The sequence below is a fragment of the Epinephelus lanceolatus genome, chromosome 4 (genome assembly GCF_041903045.1).
Source record: "Epinephelus lanceolatus isolate andai-2023 chromosome 4, ASM4190304v1, whole genome shotgun sequence".
Classification (NCBI taxonomy): Eukaryota; Metazoa; Chordata; class Actinopteri; order Perciformes; family Serranidae; genus Epinephelus; species Epinephelus lanceolatus.
The window spans coordinates 11,539,482-11,563,633 of record NC_135737.1 but is presented as its reverse complement, the minus strand read 5'-3'; the positions used below and the strand labels follow the sequence as shown (position 1 = coordinate 11,563,633).

General features: G+C 40.6%; 1 protein-coding gene across 2 annotated transcripts; it reads right to left on the bottom strand.

Moving 5' to 3' along the window:
* Nucleotides 1-2,550: 2,550 nt before the first annotated feature.
* zc3h4 (zinc finger CCCH-type containing 4) lies at nt 2,551-20,302 on the bottom strand. Of its 2 annotated transcripts, none has more exons than XM_033630377.2 (14): nt 20,084-20,302; nt 13,874-14,183; nt 13,638-13,745; nt 12,475-12,679; nt 11,852-12,006; nt 10,291-10,387; nt 9,972-10,108; nt 9,624-9,740; nt 8,542-8,653; nt 8,265-8,374; nt 7,525-7,991; nt 7,093-7,406; nt 6,696-6,938; nt 2,551-5,196 (listed from the first exon to the last, which is right to left on the bottom strand). In XM_033630377.2, the coding sequence occupies exons 1-14, from the start codon at nt 20,161-20,163 to the stop codon at nt 3,506-3,508; spliced, it is 4,146 nt and encodes a 1,381-aa protein (XP_033486268.2). In that variant the 5' UTR covers nt 20,164-20,302; the 3' UTR covers nt 2,551-3,505. The 2 variants fall into 2 exon arrangements, with proteins under 2 accessions (XP_033486268.2, XP_078023033.1); XM_078166907.1 differs by lacking the exon at nt 20,084-20,302 and adding an exon at nt 18,766-18,928.
* Between the last annotated feature and the right edge of the window lie 3,850 nt (nt 20,303-24,152).

Sequence of the window (24,152 nt, the reverse complement as noted above, 5' to 3'; positions counted from 1 at the left end):
CCAAAATCTACCAGCCACTCAATAGATTACTATTATTTTTTATTTGGCTGGTGAGAACAGCAAATCAAGCAGCCACTTGCATATTTTACCAGCAACCCTGCTCTAGATCCCCCAGGAGGAACTGGTAAATGTTGCTGGGGGGAGGGGCATCTGGACCACCTTGCTAAGCCTGCTGCCCCCGCAACCTGGCAGTAAATAAATGGATGAGAATGGATAAACAGATTAAAGATAGAAACAACTTCTTAAATTCTGTCTGCAATTAGGGAAAAATGGGATGTTTAGTTTGAGGATGACACCAGAGGAGAGACCATGTCTATCCTTTTTGATTGGCTTTTAAATGGCTTTGTAAATATAAACTGGTCAAAAGAATCAACTCAAGTAATAAAAATATGGAAAAAAGAGTTTTAACTGGTTGATCACGTATCAACTTTATTTAAATACTTTAACAACCTCACCTACAGTGTACAGTTAGAAAACTCCACTCCTCCAAAGACAGGATACTGGTCAAATGTACAGAGCAAGAAAAAAATCTTACAAAACAACAAAGCCATAAGGAAAGAACAAATCAACAATAACTTTCACGCTTGCTATGGCTGACACTCGGCCTCCTAACAGGCTTGTTCATGGCCTGACAGGAGGGAGCAATAGTGGATCTGTTTTTAGTTTGAATCTTTACACACAAAACCAAATAAAAAAATACCTCTTTCTCCTTTCACTGTATTACAGGCTGCCTATGTCCCACTGAGGTGTGCGGCAATCACATATTCCTGACATATAAAATTATTCTGTTCAAAAAATGTCGAGTGAGGAAGTATATTTACCCAAGTATAAAAAAAAATAAATTAAAATGATCAACATTTATACACAAGACAGTCAACGACAATCCTGACACCTTTTAGAAACTTTGAGAAGCTCCTTGACAGTGACCCCACGCTTAAAGATTAACAATGAAATCAGGCAAAACAGTAGCAACTGCTTATCCTCAACTGATTCAGATGCCACACTTGACTTCTGACTTCAACCGTTTATATTAAGGGGTAGAAAATCAAAAAAACAAAGTATGAAGGAAGATTCTGAAGAAAAGTTCTTAACACTCATCCAAACTGTCAATCTATCCCAAATGTACATTTCCACCAAGAAGTGTGCGCTTCTGTAACTGCAAGCCCGAGAGAGAAACACCATGTTCAGTCTGTGTGGTTTCTTCTTTTAACACAGGTCATGTTAAAATGTGACATTTAAACAACATGGTTCTCTTTATTCAGAGCTCAGACTGACAGCAGAGGGAGAACCTGCAAAGATCAATGCAAGATTCATGCATTAATTTAATTTTAGGTCCAAGTCTATTTTATGATTGTCACACTGTCAGCAACTTAGAAAGCCAACAGCTTAAATTGATGCTGTGAGGCTGCAAATTATTCTATTCCACTGACCACTCTCAGAAATCTGCAGTCCTGTCCATTCTTAACACAACACTTAATAAAAACAAAAAAGCTAAAGGCTAGATTGCAAAGTCTCAATCAGTCAATGAAAGTGTGCTCATCTTATTAATGTGAAAAAAAACTGAGGCTGATTATTTACAGGTTGAACCTTTGATTAAATCATCCTTTCAGCAGAGAAAAAAAACGCAAATTTGTTTAATCTACTTACTATGGCTGACCATCATCTAGCTAAAATCTGCCACTGGAGAGAGATGCGTTTGTCATCTGTTGACCAGCAAGGTCTCTTTTCCATCTCCTCGCTCTTAAAAGAAAACTTCACCCACAAAATGATAATTTGTAAAACAACTACTCACCACATGATGATTTGATTAAGTGAGAAAAGTTTGTTTTTCTCCATGCCTCCACAGTAAAAGGAGAAACCAAAAAACATTCTTCATCAATTGAAATAAATGGGCTACCTTCAACAACAGTAAAACTATACCAAAACATCTGTTTACAAACTCTCACACAACTCGTTCAGTATATTCCAAGTCTCATTTATACAGTTGTATGATCAGTGCTTCCCAAACACATGCAGTTTCGCTGTATGATTTAAAACACTTAACCCTATGAGTAACTCCCTACTCAGCCGTGCATGACTGTTTGTACTGACGTGTTTGAAATCATTATGCTTTAGCAAAACTGCATGTGCTTGTAAAATACTGAGCATACAACTGCATAAGTGAGACTTGAATTATACTGCATGGATTGTGTAAGAGTTTGTAAATGGATGTTCTGATATAGTCCTGTTGTTGTTACACGTGGTCCCTGTTTACTTCAATTCATCAATAACGGTCGCCTTTTTTAAAAAGTCTTTGTTTACCGTGGAGACAGAAGAAAAGAAGAAAAACATTTTCTTCATAAATTCAAGGTAACAGGCGGTGAGTCATTGATAAAGTGGTTATTTTGCAGGTGAAGTGTTCTTTTAAAGCTACAGAAGCTGCTTTTCATGAACTGTAGACTCTCAATTTTTACAGAAATAAGAAACAAAAATGTTCACATGACACATGAGCAACAGGACTGCTAAAGGGTAAAACTGAGCAAAAAGGAACAACAGTGGCGTAGTGGTTAGAGAGTACTGAAAGATCACATGTCACTTCCTGTACCAGCAAAGTTACCTTGATAGGGTAAGAGCTAAATACCTAAAATGACACAGTATTTGAACAGCTAGAGGCTACAGACATTAAAAACTTCAATACAGCCTTTAGAAGACAAACTGACAGTGCAAAGAAGTAGAAAAATAAATACTAAAAAAAAAGCAGAATATAGATTTAAGTTCAGGTATTTGCAGTCTGCAGCAAATGTGACACGGGGAGTCGTCATTTTTGACAAAACTTAAAAGTTTGCACAGGGATTAAAGATGTGCAAAAGAAGTGACATCGAGGGTCATTAGTTTCTAAAAGGCCAAAGTGTTGCCTCAGTGCTGTTCATTTAGTCACAAAAACACCACAAATGAAAAATATTTAGTTTGGAAATAACTGAGATCTATCCCATCTTTTTTTTATCTGCTGCCAATTTTGATAGCCCCAAAAATACAGACAAGCGCATCACCCAGTTTGAAGGTGAGGAGAACATTTTGGAAATGAAGAGGAGGATGATGAAAAAAGATGTGAAAGCTAAAACGATCGTTCCATATAAATGTGTTTTTGCTGCTGTCTGAATAACTGTTTTCATTAAGCACTGAGATGAAGAGAATACATTTATTTATACATCAATAAGTTTGTTTAAAATAGAGATTTAGAGATTTAACTTTAAACCCTTCCCATAACCCCAGAGTCTTTAATAGAATCTGTATCTGCAACAACACTGTGATAAAGTGTGTGTTTGAGTGAGTGTGTGAAAATATGTCATGTGACGTAAGTTTGTTCACTGAAGTTTTGTCGTCTGAACCAGTCTCACAGGCAGTTGCCTCAGTGCACTTTTCATTCTCCTTTTCACTGATTTATTCAGTGTCCAAAAGATGTTTAAATAAACCATTGGCCAACCACATGATGGACTTTAGGGTTCAATGGTGGCGGGAGGGGGTGTCACTGGCAGAAGGGTGAGGCCGTGGGGTCAAAGCCTTTAAAAACGTCCTTCAGCGAGGCGTTGTCCTGCTCTGTGGTTGCCTGGTCAGACTGTACAGGGCTGTTGCCTCCAAAGGGGCTTCCCGTCCCACCGGTCTTGGCCACCTGCTTCACCACACCAAATAAAGAGGACACTGGGAGATTGTGGACACCTGTGGGCCCCTGATCCCCAGCAGCTCCAGGAGCACCCTGACCCCCAGCGGCGGCTGCAGCAGGCCCTCCCTGGGCCGTGGAGTTAGGCGAAGGTGCAGGCTTGGGCCGGGGCCTGTTATAGCTGTTGTATCGGTCGGTTCCTTGCTCTCCACTTTTCTCTGGCTCTGGTTGGTCCAGTGCAGATTTCCGAACAAAAAGGGGTTCCTTGGATTTAGGTTTACTCGCTGGGGGGTCACTGGGTTTGGACTCTGTGCTGGCTGAGTTGGGGGAGTTGTTAGTGCCACTGCTGGTACCAGGGCTGCCTGGTTTGTTAGTCCGGGGATCATACAGACTAATGCTGCTCAGCACACTGGTTCCCCCTGGTGCCCCGGCTCCCACACCACGGCCTGCCCCACCTGAGGAGAGCAACCTTGGGTCGTAGGGGGCAATGGTAGGGGGGGAGGAGCTAGATGTTGGTGCTGGAGAGGTAGAGGAGACAGGGGGAGGCACAGGGTCTGATGGTTGCTTCAGTGCTGACTTCTGAGGCTGGAGACGGGGGTCTGTGGGTCCTTTACGAGACACACGAGGGTCAACAGGCTTTTCTGCAGGTGGCGGAGGCATGGAGGGAGGTGGACCCAGCAGCGACATAGGGGCAATAGGTGGCGGTAAGACAGGTGGGGAAGGAGTCTGGGACGGGCTGGAATTGACAGTTTTCAGGATACGAGACAGCAGCTCAAAGTCAGGGAGGGAGGAGGTGGATGAGGAAGGAGCAGGAGGGTCCAAGGAGGGGGGAGGCTGAACAGGAGGAGGCTGTGAGTGAGAGAGCGACGTTTGGAGAGGCTGCTGAGTGCGGGACAGACGTGGGTCTATGGCGGAGACAGGAGGGATTCCTGGTGGGAGTGGAAGGAGGTCCTGCTTGGGGATAGGGAGCGGAAGGAGATCCTCAGGCGACCAGGTGATGGTTTTGGCAAAGGCCGGCATGTGGAGAACAATATCCTTCTTGATGTGGCTGAACTGCTGCAGCTGTGTTCGTGGGTCTCTCAGAGCCATACCCATGAGCGGGTCCAGGGGAACTGGCACCGGCTTGTCCCGTAAAACCCGCTCTGTTTCCTCCTCCTCTGCTGCCGGGGTTGTAAGCGGCGGGGGCTTGTAGACCAGAGGAGTCTCTTGTTTAGGAGCAGGAGGCAAATGGGAGGTGGATCCTGCTGAGACAGCAGCAGCTAGCCTGGCTAACCTGGGGTCTGCAGGCGGTCCAGAGGAGGATATAGTTGGTAAGGAGTGGGTGGAGTCCGTGATTTGGGCCAAATCTGTAGCACGTGCTAGGCGTGGGTCCCGTGCCAAGCGGGGGTCTGCTGGCCGAGCTGGAGCATTGGCGGGAGAGGCCTTCTGAAGGCGAGGATCGCTCGGGGGGCCATCAGATTTTTGAGGAACCTGGGTTTGCTGACGGAGTGTCTTTAAGATGGAGGTGACGCTACCACCACCATCCTCATCCTCACTGGAGTACCAGTTCCCTGAGTCACCTAAGAAAGAAGGACAGACATGTTTAGGTGTTAGCTCTAGAAGTCATAGTTTGTTAAGTGAAACAAAAACCCAATTTGATGTATTTTATACCAAATTGATTAAGCCTCTTTAAAGGCAACATATCTGAGGTTTCTGACGACTGCTGGGAAACTGGGAAAGGAGTCAGAGTAAAACTTTTAAATGGTATCACTTTTACATTGTGGAAACTTCTGATAGTCACAGCAGTGAAACATTTATTATGCTTTTTATTCTATTAACTGCCAAATATGCGCATTATTACTGTGAACTAGGCCACTGAATTACCAAAAGACAACAATGACCATCAAAATGGTATGAAAGTTGGCCTGTAACTACTGACACCAAGGCCAAATCCCATTTCTTATTTTTGCCCCTACCCCTTGTTTTTGCGAACCCTTTTGCCCCACGGAACAGAGTTACAAAGACTAGAGGTTAAAATCTTCCTCTACGCAATGGGAAAACCCTTCAAGACAATGATACATCATCAGTATCGTCATCTTCATTGATGCCGTTTACAGGAAGAGACATGACTATAAGAATAATCATATTATCAAAATGACATTTGCCATTTATCTGGAGAAAGAAAAGCATGGACCTTCGCGATTGGTTCACAAATAAAGCTTCACCATTTCAATCGATCAAACAAGCCATCATATAAAAAAGAACGCTGCTTCATTACCAGGCCACTATCGGTGCTCTGTAGGAAACCCTTTAGCAACCCGTGCTCCTACCTTGCCAGTCTGCACTGATATTAGAGGAGTAGTAACAAGTATAGCAACTCTGCTGCTGGACTTAAGTTAAATTTGTGCTTCATATGCCTTAAAAGGGGGTAATGCCACATAGACATATATGTCAAAACGTGTCTGTCATGCACAAATCAGCAATGACAATGTAATGTTAGCTAGCTATCTAGTTAACTATGGAGACATAGACACACTAACAATTTCTTTTATAATGGTTGTTATACAGAAAAGGACCATAATACATTGAAATGACATAAAACTAAGTTAAACGATGGTCGTAATTTCTAAACCTCTACTAACAAAGTAAATACAGTGGGTTTACTATTATACAGCCATCTTGCCGATAATTTTTCATCACATTTGGTTTAGCATGTGCCTCTGAAAAACCCCTGTTTGGAGGGCCGTGTAGCCCTAACACTTCGCCCTACCCCTCTATCCAAACAATAATCGTGACACCGTACCCCTTAACCACCCGTAACCCTTGAGGGGCAAGTAGTGTATTGGGATTGAGCCTGATTGTGTCAACACAGGTCAAGAGTATTTTTCTATTTTTAGACAACCTTTCTTGAAGGCTCTCTCTAAATGTACAGTGTTTTAGCCATGAAGGGTTATGGGCTATGAAGAAGGACATTTTCAAGTGAAATGACAAAAAGATTATGCAAAGGACGACTACAACTCAGTATTATAAAGGAATTATTGATTTATACACAAACAGGTGCAGATGTTTTTTCCTCTACCTTCTGTGTCTCTGCTCTTCTCTGCTCCTCCCTCGGCCATCCTACGAGCTCTCTCCTCTTCTTCTTGCTGCTTCTGTTGGATCCTCATGAACAGGACGCGCTGCGCTGGAGGGAGGAAGTCAGGCACAGACATCCCTCCCTGATTGACTGATGCTCCATTAGCAGAGCCTTCTTGGCCACCTGACTGATTCCCAACATTCCCTCCTCTCTCATCCATGCCAGCAAAACCCTGGTAGTTGTCACCTGAGATGGAAAACCAAGTGTTAACAAAAAAAAACCTTGCAACTGTCAACCTAAAGAATTCTGTGTATCAATCAACTCACTGATCCAAATCTAAGTTGGTACTTATTCTTTCAGTCTTAAATCATTCAGGTTGATTATTGACAGTCACTCTCACCTTCTTGCACCACTCCCTCCATCTGCATACCATCCTGCTGATTGAAGAAGTTGTTGAAGAAGTTTCCTCCACCTGGAGGCGGACCTGGAGGCATAGCACTTCCATGTGGAGGACCGTCACCAGATACAAATCCTCCCATCATGGGCGGTCCACCTGGACCCATGTTGGGGTTCATCCCAAGGTTGGGGCCCATGTTCTGCATGTCAGGGGGCATCATGCCTGGGGGAGCAGGGAAGCACGGAGGAGGGGCACCAGGGGCCCCTTGGGTTCCAGGTGCTGCAGGCTGACCCTGGGTGCTGCTGGGAGTTTGGCCCCTGATGGAGGAGGAAGAGTAGGAGTTAGGATTAACAGACTGGATATCAAAGAGACATTCAGGGAGAAAGGAGGAAGAGTTTCTCTTTTATTCTTTAAGTTTGTTTTCTGATTTCTTACCTAACAGCCAGTTTCTGAGCCAGCTGTCCCGTTGGCTGAACTTTAATCTCAAACAATGAGGGGATCTTCTTCCCTGCGCCACCTCCCCCTCCACCACAAGGAGGTGGAGGGCCCATGTGGGGAGGAGGTATACTGGGATTTGGGGGCCCACCTTGGAAGGGACTTCCATCAGGGCCATGGACAGGGGGAACAGCACAGGGGTTAGGCCCAGGAATAGGCCCTGGTCCTGGGGGACCTTTGCTAACAATGGGTCCCTGGTTAGGTCCAGGAAGACCCCCAAAATCACTTGTCACTGGCCCTGTGAAATCCCCAGGCCCTGTGTTGGTGTCTACAGGAACAGGCCGAGGGGGGGTAGGGAGAAGGCCAACTCCAGGAGGAGGTTTAGGGAGAGGGTTGATCCCCTGCTTCTTCAGCTCCTCCACCTCCTTCTCATCCTCAGCTCCAGCCTCTGCATCCTCTGCCAGCATCTAGAAAACATCAACCAATGACTTAATATCTGAAATATTTTCTCAAGGCATTTACAAAATCAAAATAGTTTCTGTTAGTAAACAATTTCCCTCAGCAAGTTGTATAATTTAAAAAAAATTACCTTATTTCTTTTAAAATTTTTAGAGAACCTAAACATAAGTCCAAAACTCATAGAAAACATTTTTCAGACCTTTGAAAGACAGAGTTACAGAGTTAACAGCTAGAGCTAAACAGGTAGCTGAGAGAATGGGATCAGTGTTAGAGGACCTTACCTTATTGAGCAGGTCCTGGGTGTCATCACTGAGGGCATCATGGGAGAACATGCATTCGTCGCCATTGACACAGTTCCCTGTGGTGTGAAACAGCTTACAGGGAAATTCACGTAACATTTGAGTCAAGGAAGAACACTCATAGAAAAAAAAAAACAAACAGAAAATTGAGAGTGACTCCAAATTAGTGCAAACCTATCACATTTTCAGTCTCCTGGAATTTGGCTGATGAAACTGTACAAATAGAGAGTCTCTCAGTGTGGTCAGTAGTGAAGGATATCATGCATGTAGGGACAGTGGTCGGCTCGGGCACAAAATCCAGTAATATAGAATTTGCACAGCTCCTTCTTCTTGGGCAGCTCAATGTCATGGCTGAAGTTGCAGTGCTCCCCCTGGTGAGTGGAAAGGGTCATAATGAAACCTGTGTCTCAAGACTGACATGTTTGTGAGAACTGCCTTTAGATAACTTATAGACCAGAAAGAATAAAACAATCAACAAAATGTCAACTATTTTACTTCATGCTTCATTATAGTGTTTTGTTGCTCTCATTAAATGTAGAATGTTGCCTCCAGGTGTTTTATCAGCGTTGTGATCAGCCTACTTGTTACAGTTCACTGGTGCCATGTTTCCAAAGCATTTGAGTTTAACCATGTATTAGACCACTGGTTCCCTACATTTTTCCTTTAAGGACCCGTTTTCTACCACTGGGTAAACTGAAAACCCTTAGGTGTCATATTTTATGGATATTCCATATAATATTTAATGCATAGCAGTAACAGTACAGAGCAACTGGAAAATGTAAAATTAACAAACAATTTAATTTAGTTTTCTTCAAAATGCTGAGATACAGGTCTATTGTATATTTTTTTTAAAGCTTCCTCACACCCCTTAAAATCAAGAAGGCCTTGGACTTGCCCCCCAAGTTGGGATCCAGTGCATTAGACCATGGTGGGTCCTGGAGCCATTTGTAGCTGTTTTGATATGCTGACTAAAACTGGGTTGCAAACAACGTTAAAACTAAGCCTTTTTTTAAGAATCTGTATTTGCATTTGAGTTATCACAAAAAATATAAAAAAATTTACGTGTCCAAACTTTAAAGAACAGAATTTTTAACTTGCCCAAAAGATTTTTGTGACCTAACTAACTAAACATTTTCTAAATTGACCATCAATTTCTTTTGAGCATGGGCACTTTAGAAAAGCAACTGAAATGAATAAAGAACATGAACAGAAAGTTATTTCAATGAAGACAGACAATTGAAAAGCAGCCAGAAAACTTAAAGAAAAAAAAAAAGTGTCAAAATCACAAAATTTCCTGTTATACAGTCCAAACTGTATCGGCAAACATTTGTGCAATCTCACCCAGGTGCATCTCCCCTCGATGTAGTACTTGCAGATGGCCTTTCCTTTTTTATCCTGGTGCTTCTCATTCTGATTTCTTCTCCCTGGTCCTGGTCCATCGCCTCCTACACCTCCATCCTAAAATACATAGACACAAAAAGACACAAACACACAAAGAGAAAGATTCAGATCATTTAATTCCTCAAATCTAATAACTACTATAAAAGAATTTGTGCTGGGGACACCGGGGCTCTAGACTGAGGTGAAGCGGCAATTTGCATTAACATGCTTTGAATTATTAGCTTTGATTTCAATTACAATATCAGGACACTAAGGGCTAGTCTGATAGCAGAATTACAAAAGCCTTACCCCATTGTCCATGTCCCCGTTGTTGTCCTCATCATTGCCCATGTCGCCTCGTCCTCTCCCTCGGTTTCGACCCCTTCCTCCTCTGATCATACCCCGCCCTCCTTTTCCCCTCATTCTCCCGCGGCCACCTCTACCTCCTGGTTTAGAAATTGAGGACAGAGTGAGAGTAAATTTCTGGGCAACATAGATATTTAACACTGTCAGGCACAGAGTAAGCCTGTGTTTGCTCTAAAGGGAGGTGAACTGAATGAACATTTTCTTCAACACACACACACACACACACACACACACACACACACAACCTGAGGTGTAAACTCACCTCTGCCTCTGTCTTTAGACTTCTTGTACTGATTGAGTTCTTTTGAGTAGTCATCGTAGTCATCATCCCCCATGTTGTCATAGTCATCATCTCCATACTGTAAATACAGATTAAAAATGTGTCACTTAATGGGCGTCCGTCACTTAAGGCTTTAAAGAACAGAACTTCAATGTCAGCTAACAAAAAGTAATGGATCTTATTTTCCTGAATTATATATTATGTGTAAAAAGGTAAATGTGTGTTAAGCAAGACTCAAGTTTCTGGGACATTATGACCACAGAGTGAAGATGGTAAAAGGTAATAGGGCTGCATAATATTGGAAGAAACTGACACTACGATTTTTTTTCTGTGATATTTAGTATGAAGTCGTCAAGAAGGCGTGAGATTAAAAAAACTTGTAATATTAGTTAAGACTATTTTTTTATCTATCAAGTTCTTTGGCAGAAACAGTTCGTAACTGTTTGTGGTATGGTTAATAAGCCGACAGTAAATATCATTTACTCTTTGAACATCAGATTGTGTTGTTATTGTGCTAACTGGCTAACTAGCATCTTAAATCTGTCCTGTCGGTCCACTGGTTTTCTTTTTTGAATGTTGAATACAGACTACTGCCACCTGCTGGTATGGGGAGTTTTTTTTCTTTTCATGCAGGTGCAGAATGTCCATGCTGGTTGGCTGTTGGCTGTACTCAGTGCAATTTTTGGCTGATACACACAACATGAGACAACGTAACAGTCAGTTTTCATCGCCACAAGTTCTTTGATGTCGGTTTGGTGCAAGCCTTTACAGTCCTGCAACTCTCGCGAAAAATGGTAAGGAGAAATCGAGATAACATTGCATTAAACAGATGCTATATTCCCTCTGTGCAGCAAACACAAAACATGGACCTTTTCACAGTAGTTATGCTGGAACCTGAGCTATTGTAAACACTTTCTGCTGACTACTATAGCTTCGGAAAAGCATGGGCTCCATTGTGTCTGCGGCATTCGCATGGTTACAGTACTTTTCTTCGGAGACACAAGCAGAAGAGTCACTTCCTGTAACAAAGGTCGGCAGACTTTGTCATGTAAAGCAGAGGGCTTAGTGGAAAAAGAGAACCGTGTGAGTTTTCCTTTTGTATAAAGCAGCATGAAATGATGCATTTGAGTTACTTGACATTGCACATCCTGTAATGAGACAATTGCGCACGTGCACAGCGCAATGCCGATGCCAAAAAGTAATACTTTGGTTTGGTTTGGGAGATGAGAACACAGCAATAGTACTAGGTGGTGACAGGATCTTTAACTTTTTTTATCAGGATAAGTCTAATAGATATTCAGTGTATTATTCCATCACTCTTCCCAAAACTGACAACAGGCTTGATTTCTACAATCACTGCAGACGTTCCATGTTTGTCTAACACAGAATTAACTACTTTCTCACAAAAAATGAAGGAAACTGAAGGGTCCAAGTGTTTTTTGTTAGGGTTGGAATGTTTCTATATGAAATATATGTAAACAGCTGTGCCGACTGTGACCAAAGCAAACACACAATAGGTGTCATTCTGAATACAAAACCTCACCTCCATTTCTTCTCCATAGCCGTCTCCATCGTCATTGTCTCCTCCCATCTTTCCTCCTCCACCTCGACCTCCTCTTCCTCTGCTTCCTCCTCTTCCTCTCCTCCCTCCCCTCATTCCTCCACGGCCTCTCTGGTTTTTCATGCGACCTTTGCCCCCTGCAGAGTAAAAGAGACAAATGAAACAACAGTAAGCTACAGAGGCAGTAACTTATCTGTGGAATTTGAATTGATAAGAAACTTTAGGCAAATAAGTTCCTTTCTGTGTCGACAAATGTGCAAATGAAACTGAATACTGAGTTAACAGCAAGCCAATGGTGAATCTGCTCTGTTTTTGTCACACACTGGGACATTTCCATAAGGTCAGTTAAAATTTGTAATTTAATGCTAAAATAAATTTTTTCACATTTTCATATATGTAGTTTTGGTAAAGACAAAGGACCTTTCTTCAACATCTGGCCTTAGATACGATCTGCAATCTGGTGTATCCCAGTTTGGATACTTCATCCACTGTCTCCAGACTTAGTGAGAAATGGATTAAATTTCAGCTGGGCAAGTATTAAGCATGCAATACAACAAGTCTATTTTTTGTCTTCAACAGCTTTGACCCGTCTACGACAGGCTCACCTCGTCCACCGCGGCTGCCTCCTCCCTCCTTGGCCTTGCGGTACTGGTTGAGCTCCTTGGTGAAGTCATCATAGTCTTCATCTCCCATGTCCTCCTCTTCTTCTCCCTCAAAGTTGTCATCTTCAAAGTCATCGTAGCCACCATAGCTCTGCTTGTCCATCTTCATGTAGCCGCCCTTCTTTGAGCTGCCGTAACCCCCATGAGACTAGAGACGATTAAAAAAATTAGGTGATTTTACTTTACAAAAAAGGTAAAAACGGTGATATTTCATCTAAGGACAGCTTAAAGGTTGGAGGTGATTTATCTTTCCAAAGAAGAAGTTTGCATTTCTTTGCAAAATATTTTAAAGTAATTAATAATTTTTTTTTATCTAATTGAAAATGAGGCATATCATTTAATAAGTAGAGACATTGGTTTAAATCAATTTAGTGAAGGAATGAATCCTATTCTAGATATCTGTCAGCAGATCTCATTCCCAAAACAGATGCATTGAGGTTCCATGTTAAGTTTTGCATCTAGGACTGTTTGGTGAGTTATCTTTGGAAATTGCAATTAACCTTGTCAAAAATCCTTTTCCATATCTAAAGACAGAGGCAGGTTTTCAAATAATTTATTGTACTTATAAGTCTCTACACATTGTCAGCAGCATATCTGCCTTTTAAAGAAACCTGTTTAGTCTGGGTTAATCATTTTAGGCAATATAGATTCAAGTCTTTTTGTGATAATCTTGTAATTGTGGTCAAGGAGGGTTATGGGTCTTCATGAGACACAATTCATGGGGTCCTTGCCATTTTTGTGTAATACATTGATATTTGTAAGCTTCACTGTTTGAGGGTGTATTCTATTGTGATAAAAATGGTTAATCACTTGACATAAAAACAGGACGAAGATCAGTCCAGAATTTTTCATAAATTTCGGCCGAAAAATACATCTTGCCCTTGCCACCAAAATCTAATCAGTTCATCCTTGAGTCCAAGTGGACAACTGTGCCAAATTTGAGGAAATTCCCTCAAGGCATTCTTAAAATACTGTGTTCATGGAAATGGGACAACAGACAACCCGAAAAAATGATGCCTTGGGCCACAACTGTCGCCAGTGTGGAAACATAAAAATTGATCAGGATTATAACACAAGGTTGAGGGAGGTTAGATCTTTAGACTTACTGCAGGGGGGTACTGTGGACTGTACTCTCTGTACTTCCTCTTCTCACTGGGACTGTAGTCAGAGTCATCACTGAAGTCCGAGTGGTCATCATCAGAGGATGCATGACGCTGAGAGAGCGAAACATTGAGATATTCAAACAGAAGGTGGCAGACATAAATAGATGATAATATTTTTGATGAATACAGAAGTGTGCAAATAACTGGGTGGGACTGTTGCAGTTTTATAGTTGTCTCACTTTGTGTTTAGATTTGCGTTTTTTCTTGGACCTCCTCTTCTCCCTCTCCCGCTCCCTCTCTTTCTTCCTCTTCCTCTTGCGTCGGTGGGATCTCTCATCATCTGAGTCGCTGCTGGCGTGGCGCTCCCTACTTCGCCGAGGCCTCTCCCCGGCCACTTCCCCTCCTGCCTCACCTCCTCCGCCCGCTTCATCACCGCCATCTCCACCACCTCCACCACCTGCTGCAGATGTACCTCCACCAATCTCCTCTTCCTCCACATCCCCCCCATCATCTTCCAGCTCGCCCTCCTCCAGCTCTCCATCCTCTGGCCTGTATGTGTAAAGAACACACATCAAGGAAGTTACATATCTAACTTTGTCATGGACTGTGGCTCAGTCTTCCAGCCACATCTTAAATTTTGGGATATGAATTAAAAAAATGATAAATATATTATAAAATCACGGGTGAAAAAAAGGAAAAACACAAGACCAAACATTTAATGGTTTGTTTCAAAGGTAGTGGATGAAACGAGCGCAGAGGTTGGTTCAGGTTGACATTGGGTCTATAGTTAAAGGATTCACAACTTACCCAGCACCCCTGCATTATTTCTACTTTTGTAAAATCAAATTGGACCCTGAGGCATAATTTGGGCTATATATTAAACTTCTCACAACAAGATCTGTGTAATATCTTGATTAACTGTGTCATGATTTCTAGAAGGAGACATTGCTGTTGAGATTTTCAAATGTATTACTTTGGCACTTGAAGCACCACAAGCCGAGTGACATCAAGTTCCATTATACTGAAGAGAAGGCAGACATCTCTACGGCTGATATCTCCAACAATCAGCAAGTTCCACCAAAACAATCTAGACTGATAAATAGCAAGTAACAGGAAAAATATGTACTTTTGATTTTTGGGTGGAAACTCCCTTGAAGGGCAATCTGTGGAGGATTTCATCTACTAAACAGCACTACAGGGCTGTGTATTTTGTATCTAAAGAGAAGACCTGACACACACTGTGACCTGCAATTGGTAATTTATGTCAGGGGGGCATATTATCCAAGACTGTGTTTTTTTTTTAGCAACTATGACTCTGAAAGGTGTATTTAGACAACAGCTCTAGTTCTCACAGATGTTTGCCTTTTTAAACTGCTAGTAAAACATTTTGCCACAAAAAACACTGTCACATATGAACCCAGTTCGAAATGTATTCATAAAAATACCTAGAGAATGAGGGACTCACCTAAAACTGACCGCTCAATACATAAACCAGATGAAGACTGTACCACTTTCTGCATATACTGAATGTACAGTATATTATAGTACAAACTGTGCACAGACATCCAGTCCAACATAAGGAACAATAACAGAAAATGCACTGGATTATGATTATAATAGATACCAATAGTTTGACCTACTGTGCACACCTGATTATCAATGTCATCAGCCAAACAAGCTGCCACGCGATAATAAGTCAATGTGAGGTTAACTGCACAAAAAGATTCACACATGCCACTGCCTCGTGTGCATTAAATGCATAGAAAATGACAAACTTCAAAACAAAATTCTTCTTTGTACAGCTTGCAAGCACAGTCAAAAACAGCTTGACACCTTTCTAACTGAATTAAACCACATCATATGAAAGACATGGATTTAAAAATATTTGCGGCACAAGCCATTACATCAGGTCTTACGAGTCATATGTAATTTCATGTTTAAATACTGTGAACAGTGAATCATCATGCAAAAGGTCAAACCCCACCACAATGTCAAGGCTGAGGGGACTACTATAATAATTAAGCAACAGACAAAGAATTACTAACGTGCTGTTACTGTGGTCAACTGCCTGTGCAGGACCCTCACATGAGGCAATGTGAGCAAAACCATGAGATCCTAATTGACATGGATCACATGCAGGCCTGTTCCTGCAGCGACTGGTGGCTGTGGGTGAGTTAGGGGGGAAGAGAGGGCGTTGTTTTAGCAAGCTCAACAGAAATGAATGATGCAGGTAACATATCCAGTTTGGGAAAATCTTTTAAGTAGCAATACTTATGCAAAACATAAATATTAGCATGCACTGTGTTTTCTCTCCCTACCAGCCACCATCTTCTAAAAAAGGGGGCCAGCTATCTAAACATTACCACACTAATTTTTAACATGTCAGACTGGTCATAGCTTTGTCTGCCATTTTCACTAGCAAAGATGTAATATGAAATATGGCACAGGTTAGATTGCGATTAAATTTAAAACAACGAAGAGACAAAGTTTTTACACTCTCTATTTGAAAAATTAGGCCCTGGCTATCACACAAAAGCCCACACCCAGAGCAGGCTGACAAGTGCTGTCTGCAGCAGGCTGTGAGTAAGGCCTGAGGCCTGAGGCCTGAGTGATGTGAACAGGATTCACTGATATTAATACTGCTTGGTTCTGTTCTACAAGGAGCACACAGTGAGCTAAGACACAGCAGGTGGTATAGTTGACCTGCTTTGAGGCAAAATGTCAGCTACACTGTATGTGTACACTGCACCCCATCCTCAGCATGCCAGCTGTCTGAGGAGAGCACAAAAAACAGCCTTAATAATCTGGGCTTCAGCTCTTCGTCACCAACAAAATGTTCATCTGCCGAGCAACACAGCCATGACTATACAGACTTACAGAAACTTGTCTCCAGCTACTCATTACTTAATATCCTTGGACAAAATGAAAACAAATTCTAAGTAAACAAGACAATCATCATATCGGAACACTGTAGGAATGTCCTCATAGAGGTTGCTAATTTAAGACAATCTATTATGAGTTGGAGACTAAAAGTACTGTGGTCCTGCTCCGAGAGGTAAGTCTACTATGCTATCTAGTTAACTCTGACCCAAAAACATCTTCCTCTAGATCTGAAGGAGTGGCAGGTTAAAGGCAGCAAAGTTATCCAAATAATTTGGTAAACCTGTTTTTTTTAGAGCAGGTATACCTAAGAGTTGCTTCACACAAAGCATCTTGTTATCTGCTGTTTGTAATACAACACAATCTATGGCAACAAAATCTGTCTTTTCATTTAGGCATATTTGATTTTGCTCTGGAACAAAACCCAAAATGAAACCCAAAACTCGCTAGGCTCTCCCTGAAAATAGTTTTCCAGCTACTTTTACCATATTTCATCTGTCTTTTAATACAAAATTACTCCACAAATATGAATATATACAGATTTCAGTCAATACTGGGTCAATACAAAAGCTGTGTCACATTGTGCATTTTTCCTCCAAATAATTAAGAGGTCCAGTGTGTAGGATTTTGGAGGATATATTGGCAGAAATGTAACATTCTGTTTCCTTTAATGTATAATCCCCTTAAAATAAGAATCCTTGCGTTTTTGTTACGTTAGAATGAGCCATTTATATCTGCATAGCAAACAGATCCTCGTCTACAGAGTTTGCCATATTGCACCATCAGGTTTCTACAGTAGCCTAGAATGGACAAATCAAACACTGGCTCTTGCTAGGGCTGTTTACATTTTCCCACGAGCCACCGTAGTATACAGCAACAGATTTTTCTTTTTAAACATGTAAGTGCTTTATTTAGCGTTGCTACCAGTTTCAAACACAAAATTTATTTGCCTTGGAGAGGAAGAGACCTCTGCTGATAATTCGGCTCCTCCTGAACATCAAAATCTTAAGTAATCAGAGAATAAAGGTGAACACACATTAGCAGGTGCTGGACAAGCCCTATGTCTGCGACAAGCCAATAACCGTCAGAGAAACACTTATTTGTTTAATGAAACTACTTTATCCAGTGTTTTACTGGTTTTAATCACTGGGTCTATTTGTTTTGGAGAGAAAGAGACCTCTGCAGATAATTCGGCTCATGGTGAAAATCTCCTGAACAATGAACACTAAAGGAATTCTTACTGGGAGAAGTTTCAGCGGGTTACATTCTGCAATCCTCAGCGCTAGATGTCACTAAATCCCCCTAAATCTTACACACTGCTCCTTTCACTCAAACAAATAAATTCAAGTATAATTTTGAATCTTCAAACCGTTTGTACGCATCTACGGCCTCAAACATTTTTCTAAACTCAAAGGTTTTTCTTGTCTTACATCAGCTACCAGCTTTGAATCTAATCACCACAAACTCAGGAGCATCATCTAAACAGCAACGTCACTTCTCTACCTCATTACTGGCACGTGCTATGAAGTTGGCTTGTTAACCGAAACCTGTCAGAGTCAGGAACACAGACCCATCACAAGGAAAACTCCTCTGACACAAGGGGGGGGGGGGGTTCTCTATAATAGCACAGGGATTTCGCTGTATTATGGAAACAGGTTTTTATGAATGGGGAGTGGCTGGGATTTACCACAGGCCCAAGCCGATGGCCTCTCTGGCCTGTCCAGATACTCAACACACATCACCTGCTGCCAACAATGTTCCAGTTCGAGGAAAAACTTAAAATGCAAACAAACACCATCCAGACTTCTCTATGCCCGCCAAGAAATTAACAGGTCAGTGTAAATGTGTTAGTTAATATAAGTCTACCAACAAAAACTAAACAGACCTGCAAGAGGAAAATCTGTTATCTATTTATTGATTTAACCCCACACAACTATCAATGTACAGCCGAGTGTAATTTAATCCAGGTCTGTGAAGTATGTCATCCATGTAAATTATGCCAAACAAGTTTCCATTTATATCCATTCACACTACACCAAACTGATGGCAACATCTCTGAACATGCCCTACTAGCAAACAACTGTGAGAAGTTCTGAAAGTTCAACAGAGCACATGATTAATCTTGTCTATCAAGGATGATTGAATTAAAGGATTTACCATGCATTATGGTACATTATTAGCTCACTGAATGAGTCCATAACTTAACTAATTATGTAAGCAAAGGGCCATAATTAAAATGGGGAATACTTACTGTGTCAGGGTTTCTTCACATTTTGCACTCAAAATCATTGAAAAAGGTTTTTCCCTAATCTTTTAGGGACACTAGTGGGATCTGTGGGACTTGGAAATAAAATGGGGCCAGCTGAGAAACACAAAGCACATTTGCCAACTGGGGACTGTGGAAAAAGTGAAGTTTGTGTTTGACTTGAAACACTTCTGGGATGCTTTGCAGACGTTTTACACATTGTTTTGGGGACTTTTGTGGATGTCTGGGACGAGTCAGTGTGGGCACGACTGTGAATAAAAGTGATATGTTAAGACAAGTATCTATGACACAGGGCAGCACAAACGCGTTTAGGAGCTATCGTTAACAACAAAACTGATAACATGAGTCGATAACGTTACCTTTCAAAATCAATATTTTGAGAATAGCCAACTTTTAAAACTTGATGGGAATAAATCCCAATCATCCAAGGGTGATCTGGAGTTGAAATAAGCTTTCTTAAGAGAATTATTTAGGTAAAAAGAGGACGACTCGAGTAGTACTTTAAGTGCGTAACAGTTAGAGCTAAATGAGCGACAAGTTGCTTTCAATTTGCAACACGTTTACGCCGACTGAACGAATACATGTGAACGAATTATTAAATAGTTAAATAGCCCATACTGATCGATTAACAATGATCATGCTGGTCCGACAATATTGTCTAACGCTGAATTTAATTTAAAGATGTAACCATTTCAAACGTCAATGTGAATTTACCATTAGCAAAAACATTAGCCATTAGCTTACCCGCGCGCTCATGCCAATTGTATTCGTTGGTAACATTAGCCTACAAGCTAATGTTGCTAAGTTAGCCCGACGAAAACAGGCCCATCGTTAGCAGAAGACAGTCGTTTGGATTATTTATTGCACCTGCGGCATTAGTTATTGTCACTACACAGCCAATTATTTGAATTAACGTCGCGTTAAATTAGTTCAGTACAATGGGTAAGGAGTTAACCGTTGTTTGTTTTTTACTCGTTGCATTGGCTACAATGGCGGTGAATTATGATTAATCAGCTGTTTCGACCTCGTCTTTTTTTCTTCAGACAAGTTGGCTTGAGTCGATTGATCGTTGATTGTGGTAACGTTAATAAAACACGGGAATTAAGGTTATCCCAGGTGCTATTTGGCCTCCCAGTTGGCGGTGTCGTGTCAACATGGCGTTCTTTACCTCTGCACTCGTTTTCCAGAAAAGGCGAGTTTAATCCCTCTGACAGAAAAAGAAAAAGAAACCCCGGGCTTTTTGTGTAAAAGCACAGGACAAATAAAATAATTTCATTTAAATATGATTGTAGAATTACTCGACCTTTCGTCAGTCAGGAGACTGTTGTGTTCGTGGTTGGTAGTTGGGGAGTTTGGATGGACAGTCATGCTTTCCACAGCCATTTCCTCTAGCTACATTGAGGTGCAAAAAAATTAGAACTCGACACTGGAAACTACTGGCTTATGCGTCACTTCACTAGGATCTACTTGATTTTGATTTTAGGAAGAGTTTCAGTTCATAGTAGGCAATTCTCCACTACAGTTGTAAGAGAAATATGATGAAATTGAGTCCTGACGCTCTCCGTCCTACAGTAGCGATGTGAAATGACGACTGATAAACTTAAAATGGCCGACCGTCTCCTCCTAAGAGAAAGGGGGTGGTTTCTCCGAGGATGACATCACGACAAATGACGTTCTTGTACGCTTCTCACGGAAATTACCGAATGGGGATGAAAGGGTAAAATGAGCCCCCGAGTTTGACTCGCAAGTGCACTTGCAGCGCAAATAGTGATTACAGAATATTTAAACTACTACAGTTTACTTTATGTTACTCAAGCGAAAGTACAGAAATATAATTAGATAAATGTACTTAAACTTTTAAAAGTTAAGGTTCTCAGTGTCAACAAAAGGTCCCCTGTGACTCTACTATTATATGTCATTAAGTTATCGTTACTAGTGCATTAATGGGCGGGTCCATCTCATGAATGTGTAAAAAGGACCCGTAATAAAATTTCCAAAACCATTCACAACCTATAACAGGAACAGAACAGTTAGTGTTGGGGAAGCTACTAAAGTATAAATCTGCAAGCTACCAATTACTTCGTATTGGAATAAGTTGGGATACATCTAGTTTGGTTTACTAAAGCTATTCAGAAAAAATATTTAAAAACAATTTGGTTAAAAATATATCGAATTCACAATGCTTATGTGATACTAAATTATATCAAAACAATAGCCTACAAAAAAAGTCACATGTCAAAAAACATGCCACTCTATTGTAATTATTGCAGAAACTGCCCACTTGTTCACAGGTCATATAGCCTATATAAACCAAAAAATAAAATACCCCAAGTATTCATGGGAAAGTGCAAGGAATGTGAGCTTTGGTTCTGTATATGATGTGCATTAGTCAGACGCCTGCCTTTCAGAAACAAAGTGCAGGTCTCTGAACAGTTGTTAATAAATATCAGTTATCACCAATTGACATCTAATGTTTTCAAGTTTAGTTTTACAAATTCTGCCTGCTGAATACATTTTTTGGGCATCCCATCACAGTGTTCTGAATGAAAGGAAATTAGGGTGGGGCTTTCAAAGGGGGTTCAATTACAATAGAGAATCAATGGTAAAATAAGAATTACAAATTCAATTCAACTTTCAATTTTATTTATAAAGCCCAGTATCACAAATCACAATTTGCCTCAGAGGGCTTTAGAGCATACAACTTCTCTCTGTCCTTTTGACCCTCACAGCGGATAAGGAAAAACTCCCCCCAAAAAAACCTTTAATGGGGGGAAAAAAATGGTAGAAACAAAAATCATTCCTTTCTTTTACGGCCTAAAATTGTTTGTAGTTTCAGCAGTTAACAAAAAAAAAAAAGGCAAATAAATAAATAATTTAACTACTTTAATCACCATACAGTTGAACAGGAAGAAAACACAACTGGATTTATATATAGGAATATGAAGAAATTGATTTTGGGGGGGAATATTATGTTAAATATTATTATATTGTTAAATAGGTGTGCAATTTGACCAGGGATGTGATCTAAATGGGTTTAAAAAAAGGCATTTTTCATTTCATCTCTACTTTAAACAGCGTGTCCATCTGTGGTCTTTTCAGTGTTTTTCAGATGGAAACTCCCACTTAGCCCTGCAGAAGATTATGTCATGTCACTGTTTTGGCAAGGCCCAGGTGCTTGCTTGTGCCTACGGAGTGCAGTCAGCAGGATGCTGATTTCAGGTCACTTAATAGCTGCCTGTGTCATTAATGACGAAGATTTTCTGAAAGTTAGATAGAACCTTCAAGTATATTTTCATGCTAATATTTTTTGTCTTATTACTTAAGGAAAACCTCTAATTCAGGACTTTAACATGTAGCAAAGTTTTTCTACACTGTGATATTGCTTCTTTTATTCAGGGACTTCTTCAACCACTGAGTGGCACTATATTTCTATACAAGACGACAGCAAAATATTTGTACTCAACCAGAGATCTCATCTTAGAATTACTAAATGTATAAACAAATATAAACAACTCAGACTACTAAATTTGACGTTGAACTTTTTATCTTATTTTTTCTTTTTTTTCCATTCAGTGTGCACTGTATATTAACCATTGGATATGCATGAGAGACTTTCAAATAAATCAGGTCCTTGTTTTGGTATCATGCTAATGTAACACACACTTATCAAAGAGGATGTTGATGAAGGTGCTAAGTATTTTTATAACTGCAAATGCAAAAAACAAACAAAAAAAACATCAAATAAAAACAGTCTGAATAGATGAATACAAGCCTTGTAGCTGTCTGCTATCACTGTATTACATCACACTGGTGTAATTTGATGCTATGCAAGAATTACAGGACCAGTTACTGGCATTATAAAACTAGAGCTTCTTCAGTTGACAGTAGGTCAGTTTTAAAAGTGACACAAAGTTTAATAAAATATAAATAACACCCACGATAATAAATTCGGGCTTAAACACTCCTTAAACACAGAATATTATAATATCATATAATATCATATAATCATAACAAACCTAAGAACTACCTTGTGTGATGCAACTCATTCTAATTAAGTGGCATGTAAGTCTCCACTTTGTAAACACTACAACTGTTGAAACTGGCTCCTGATCATACATAGATAGATGTATAGATAGATAGATAGATAGATAGATAGATAGATACTTAATTAGAATTAATGGAAGTAAGGGGCTATATATAAAAATAAATAAATAAAATAAACCATATGAAAGAAATAGATTCACACATTTTGAAGTGGACTTCCATCCATCCATCTTCTAACTGCTTCATCCTCTTGAGGGTCGTGGGGGGGCTATCGCAGGGCTTGAAGTGGACTTTATATTGAGAAATACGAGGCATATGTAGACCCTGTTGCTGATGGCTTGAAAATGAAGATCAAGCACAAATACCCTGTGGATCACGCAGGTGGCCCCGTCAATACTGAGAGAATGGGACTTGATATCTTCCTGCAGCTCTAGCTGGCAGCAAAGAAGAGCCTTCTGCTCCTTTTCTGACTGAGCTACTTCCTCATGCAGTCTGAGAGTGCAGAGATAAAGAGACTTGTCCTAAATGGTTACATCACTAGAAAAAAATACATCAGCCAATATGAGAAGAACCATGATCGAAAACAGGAACACAGTTGTTTATTCAAGTCAGTCATGATATCTACACAATCCATCTAAATCAGACATGAACAAACATGGAAGGTACTATATGTGCATTTTGAGGTAATACTAATAAAGGCTCAGTGTGTAAGATATAGGGGGATATACTGGCAGAAATGGAATATAAAATAATAAATATGTTTTCTTTAGTGTATACTCCCCTGAAAATAAAAATCATTGTGTTTTCGTAACCTTAGAATGAGCGGTTTATATTTGCATAAGGAGTGGTTCCTCATCCATGGAGTCCAGCATGTCTCTACAGTAGCCTACAACGAACAAACCAAACACTTGCTCTGGATAGGGCCATCCATGTTTTTTGCATGGGCCGCCATAGATAGCAGTATGCAATGAGCTGAACAGTGTCAAAAAAACTTTTTTTTTTTTAAGGTGAAACTGCTTTATTCAGTGTTTTTATCAGTTTAAATCACTTGGTGCATTTGTTTTGGAGAGAAAGAGACCTCTGCGGATAATTCAGCTCCTCGTCAGACCTCCTGAACAATGATCAGAGAAGGGAATCATAACTGGGAGTTTGCCCCTGGCACCCGGGAGAAGTTTCAGCTGGTTGCAATCAGTAGTCCTCACAGCTAGATTCCACTAAATCTCACGAATCCAACACACTGCTCCTTTAAGTCTTCTTTTTCTACTGCTACTGTTTTGAAAACTTTCATTATTTTGTTGTACATGCTATCTTACACTCATTACATTTTT